We start from the raw sequence: 5,718 nt of genomic DNA on the forward strand, positions 1-5,718 counted from the left end.
AGATGATGCAATACTAAGAAAACAAAAAGAACCTCAATGAAAAAGAAGCACAGAGCTAGGGACGCCAAATCGGTTGTGCTTGGAGGTATAGATCTCATCAGATTTCTCATCTGTTATTCGCTTACTTGCGAGTTGAGATCCAGAGTGATCTCTCATCTTTTCCAAGGAAAGATGATGCAATACTAAGAAAACAAAAAGAACCTTAATGAAAAAGAAGCACAAGAGCTAGGGACGCCAAATCGGTTGTGCTTGGAGGTATAGATCTCATCAGATTTCTCATCTGTTGTTCGCTTACATGCCAGTTGAGATCCAGAGTGACGAGAATGCTTGTGAAAATTGAAAGCAAAATAAAGGTGTCTTCAAGCGCTTTAAATTTGGATGGAACCAGAATAATAGAGCCAATGAATGTTTTTGTAAAGAACCCCTTCAAAACCTTTAGTAAACCGTATTTTATGAGTTCTGGTGCGATTTAGAACAGTTTCAGAAATGCATGGGAAGTCAAGGAAAAAGGGAGAAGCTGCAGGAATTATTTGGCCCAACAAAACTCTCTCTCTCTCTCTCTCTCTCTCTCTCTCACGCACACACAAAAGAACCTGTTCACATAAATCAAAATGAACTGTAAGCAGGACTGACAAAATTACGACCTCATGATGTGGTGTTCAAGATCATTTGTGACATTATATTATAGAAAGAAGATTTTACACAGATCTATAAAGAGAACAAACCAAAATTTCAGAGACCAACACATCAAATCACATTTCCGAGACTCAAGTCCTCTATATCATCCTCCTCTTCAAATAACTTAAGAAATCGTGCTTGTTCTTCTTCCCTTTTCTTCCTACGCCAATACCTGTATAGAGCCCCAGCTCCAACAACAGATAAATCCAGAACCACAATACTAACAAAGATTTCTACAAATAACTGATGGTTACTCTTGTCTTTTTCTCGTCTACTTGGAGTAGAACTTCCACTAGAACCTGCAAAAACCATAAGACCGTGATGGTGTGTAAACGGGAAGGCCATACACCATCCACAAGATGTGTTTGTATGTAATGGGTAGTATACCTTTACAAATGCGGGACATAGTATATGGTTTACAATACTGAACAGTGCCAATGTCTGTTCTTGAAGAAGGATGGTAGAGATTAACCATCATCCCACATAATGTACATTCACCTGAGAACAGTTAATCTCCAACATCCATCATCCATCATCAGGAAAGGATGTTGGAAGTCCCTGTGGTGTACCCCATAACTTACACCACTAACATATGGTGTACTGCTGCATTTATGATGGGGTCAACAACAGTGAAACACAAAAAAAGAGAAATAAAATGCAGAAATGTAAGATTGTTCATAGTTGACCTAAGTGATGCCACTGAAAAACTCACCAGATTCGAGTGGTATGCACTCAGGACACAAAAATGTGGCATTGAACTCTTTATCCTTAAAGTGAATGTATCTGCCTTCTGGACCCTTGAATTCATCAGGGCAAAGCTCCCACTCATCGAAAGTATCATCAGATAATTTGTCTCTCATATAACCCACATCTCTTACATTTCTTATCAGGAAGCTCTGTTAGAGGCTGAAAGTAAAATAACGAAAGAAAAATGAATCTCTTTTTTTTTTGCCCCCTAAACACCCAGTGCTTATATTTGTAAGCCCAAGAAATGCACATAAACCATTGCCTACGCAATATGCAAAAGGCTTTATTTGATTGCACGAGGATATGCAAAAGAGGAGGCCATTATATCACTGTGTAACAATCAATAACAAATTAGAAGGAAAAAGAAATGTTCAATGCACATCTTTTCATATTGTGCCTTGTCTAGGTTTCTTGAGTACCCTTTGTAAAACCATTATATTAAGTTATGGAGTAATCAATTTTCTTTCCAAGGGTAGGAAATATTCCTACAGATCTTATAACTAAGGGTTAGTATACCATACACCAGTGTTGTTTGTATACAGCACACAGGACAGGATCAGTGCCATTTCATGATGATGGATGGTGAAACCTCCATAGTACATGTCAGCAATTTAGGCTAAAATCCAGAATCCATCTTCAAAAACAGATTATAGATTTCATTGGTGTGCCGCATACAACATGGAACTGGTATATGATATAGTTACAACAACTAAAGCCGAGAAATTCAATCTAAGCCATCTATGAGTCAACTACATGAATTCGTGATGACTGAACTTATTACATGAATCAGATCAGATTATCTACTTTGTTTTAGTTTTTATGTAGTGGATGATAGTTAGCAATCCATTGAAAAGGAAAGGAAGAAAAAGGAAAGGAACAACTGCACTGATATTTACATAGTTACAATAAAGACATCGCAGAAAAAAAGTACAAATTTGGACGGAAGATGATTAGAGCCATACATAAAATAGGGATCTAAGATTAGAAAACTGACATGCTAAATGTTTGAAGCTTGAGAAAGAGCACAGCAAAAAACTAGCTAAAATGTGGTAATCTATAAAAGTTCCAAAAAGAAGGATCCCCATATTTATGTTTATGAACTTTTTAAACTGTAGAAGAAAACCTATTGGAAGACAGCCATATTTACCATTCATTATTTAGTAGCCAACAGCACGTGCTTCGCAATGTGGTTGCAGAATCGAGTTATTATATTGAAATTCCTTTCTAAGAGTAAATTGTTACAGCAGAATAAATAATGAAATACAAGAAATAATGAAAAACACGTGATGTTGGGTTTTTGTGCCTTTAAAAGACCTTAGCTCTTGTATGAACCCACGTGAGTATTCATGCTATTAGTCAAATTAAGGTCTAAAAACATGGCGTTCTGAATAATTGGAATCGGTCGATCCAGAACCAGAAGGGGGCATCCCGGTTGGAGCAAAATATCTGGAATCGGTTAGTTCCTTCAAGGAACCAAATGGCACCTCCTTTTTTATTTTTTAGTTTCTAACAAATTTTATTTATTTAAAATTCTATTCATTCACACCATTTACAATTGAGCAATTTCCTTGCTTATAATCAATTTTTAATGTTATTACCTTTAAAAAATTTATTCACCAAGGGAACATCTATGCAGATGGCCCCTTGGTGTAATGCATGGGAACCTTAACTTTAGTTGTTTTTTATAGAGAAAACTCCCGCAAGTTTCACCCACATCCCCGATATGGGATAAAACAAACCTAGCTAAAACAAAAGGAAATTGTATCCCAAGTTGTCCTATATAGAAAAAGCTCTTGTCAGTTTCACACAAACCTAGGCAAAATAAGTGGAAACCGTATCATGCCTACAGTCTGCATTTTGCTTTGTTACTTTTTGAGTTTTGTGCTAGCTATTACAATCTACCGTTTGATTTCGTGTTTGTCATTTGAGAAAAATAACAAATAAAATTGAGTTTAAAGTAATTTAAAATTTAATTTTTTAATTCGTAGTGCAAGTAAACAATTAAACATGCAATATTAGTGATAACAATAAGGCATCACTAATTTGACAAAAATAAAATAAAATTGAATTGAAAGCAATTTCTCAAACTTGTTTTTAATAATTGTTTTAACAAATGACAACTTATGAGTAATATTTGATATTCTTCAATAAATGATTTTTTTTACGTTATTTGAAAACATACACCATTTAAATAGTCTTTTCAAAAAATAAGAATGCTTTTATAGAAAATGTATTTATCACATAGTTATGCATAATTTCATTTGTAAATACCAACTAGAGATATAGTTACACAAGGCCCAACACCCTATCCAACCAAGCACAAAATCGAGCCTCATCTCTCAATAAAACACATCAATGCTACGAAGTCGATTGTCCTCTCTCTAATTTTGTACAATTGTTCTTTGTAGAGACGTTGTGGGTCTCAACAATGTCAATTTTGAATCTTCTTCTAAAAGTGTTTTTGTTTCTGTTGCATGAAAAAGTGTTTTGATCCCAATGTTTACACAAGTTGGAACAATGATTCCTTAGAAATCAATACAACAAGTCTTCTTTTTTTTTTTTTTTTGAATAATTTAGTGGGGTAGACTGGCTCTACCGATCTCTGTTTTTTCAAGTAGATTAGGAGCTAGCATCTCCGGTTTTTTAAAGTAGATTAGAAGTTAGCTTTTTGAAGTGCCCGCTTCCCAAAGGGTTAGTTAGTCGGGGTTTGGGCCTTTACCTTTTGGTGGGAATGAAATCAGAGATCACCCCATAGGGATTTGGGCCATTACCCTTTGGTGACAATAGAATCAGAGACCTCCCCATAGGGCTCAACAATATTAACTCCAACGCCCTAGCCCATTCTCTTGAAATCGTTGACTTCCCCATATGGCTCAATAGGGATTTGGAGCCCCTATCCATAGGTGAGAATGAATATTACCGCCAAGGCCTCAGGCCATTCTCTTGAAATCGTTAGTGGTTTTTGAAAGCATGAGGTAAGAATGGAAGCCTAGAAAAAAAAAAAATAGAATACCACAAGTTGTCTGATCTCTAAAAAAGAACAAACATAAATTAAGATCACAAATGAGGAAAGAATACTTTCGGGAAGATATTATTCTACCTTAATCATTAATAATTTATGAACAATTGAGCTCTTGAAATCAAGATCCAGAATCACCATAAACCATTACATGAGGGAAAGATTGTTTATTTCGTTTTCAAAGGTTATATGCCCCTCAAATCCGAAACACGTTACAAGTCTAATGGGATATGACCATTAAATTTCTATAGTTGCTTCTTATTTCATCCCATGCCTATAAACGAGTAAAATGAGTGATACTATTTTTGTAATTAAAACTCTATAGCTGATTCTTTTATTTAAAGACGATGCTTATGTCAGTTGAAGTTATTTCAAAGCTTCTACTAGAAGTTAACGTTATTTAAATTAATAGAACACTATGGTTCCACTAAAATAAATAAATTGTCAATTATGTAGGGTTCTCGTGAATCCTTAGCTTGCGGAATCGAAAATCAAAATATCGGATCCCTCCCAAGATTGTATACATGATTGGCTAAATGTGAAATAGATGAATACATCTATAAATTGAGTGCAAGAAATAAAGCAAACATAAAAGGCACACCACCACAATACTCGATTTGCGTGGTTCACCTCGGAAGTCTACATCTGTGGTAGTAACCAACTATCACAATGAAGATTAGAGTTTTGGTTACAAGAGATATATATTTGTCTAAACATTGGTAAAAACCCTTCACCAATTGTCCCTTCTAAACCCTCTCTCCCGATCGAGCAACACCGTCAATCAATATCTTCTTTTCCACCACAATACCGTTATTGGAAAGATAACTTTGAGAGCAACCGAGAAACTTTATCTCTCTAGAAGTAGAAGCTAACCAACCTAAAACCCGTGAGAATAATACCTCTCTGTCAGAGGCGATGTCCCTCTCTCTTGAAGGCCTATCTCCATCTTGGAGATCCCTTCCTATAACCCTCAAAGGGGTGACCCGATGGGCATTATGTCATCCTTGACTCTTTTATATGGATATCACTTTCGTGTTTATCAAGAAAGACTCTTTTCATTTTACCAAAATACCTTTAAGTTTTAGAAGAAAATACAGATATAGTGATTTTGCTATCACCAAACCCAACAATCTCCATCTTGATAGCAAAATCATCATAATTGTCACGCCGACCTTCATTGAATAGATTTCTTGATTTCTTCTCACTTGCCTTCATTGTGAAATTTTCACAAACACTTTGCCTCTATATTTCTCCATATCAAACCATGTACCTAT

General features: G+C 35.5%; 1 protein-coding gene across 1 annotated transcript; it reads right to left on the reverse strand.

Annotated features, from left to right (window-relative positions):
• Positions 1 to 685: 685 nt before the first annotated feature.
• LOC148781027 (uncharacterized) lies at positions 686 to 1,628 on the reverse strand. The gene is made up of 2 exons (XM_088873678.1): positions 1,391 to 1,628; positions 686 to 977 (listed from the first exon to the last, which is right to left on the reverse strand). The coding sequence occupies exons 1-2, from the start codon at positions 1,536 to 1,538 to the stop codon at positions 748 to 750; spliced, it is 378 nt and encodes a 125-aa protein (XP_088729804.1). The 5' UTR covers positions 1,539 to 1,628; the 3' UTR covers positions 686 to 747.
• Between the last annotated feature and the right edge of the window lie 4,090 nt (positions 1,629 to 5,718).

The sequence above is a fragment of the Amborella trichopoda genome, chromosome 8, assembly GCF_054954075.1.
Source record: "Amborella trichopoda isolate Santa Cruz 75 chromosome 8, AtrichopodaSantaCruz75HAP2 v2.0, whole genome shotgun sequence".
Lineage (NCBI taxonomy): Eukaryota > Viridiplantae > Streptophyta > Magnoliopsida > Amborellales > Amborellaceae > Amborella > Amborella trichopoda.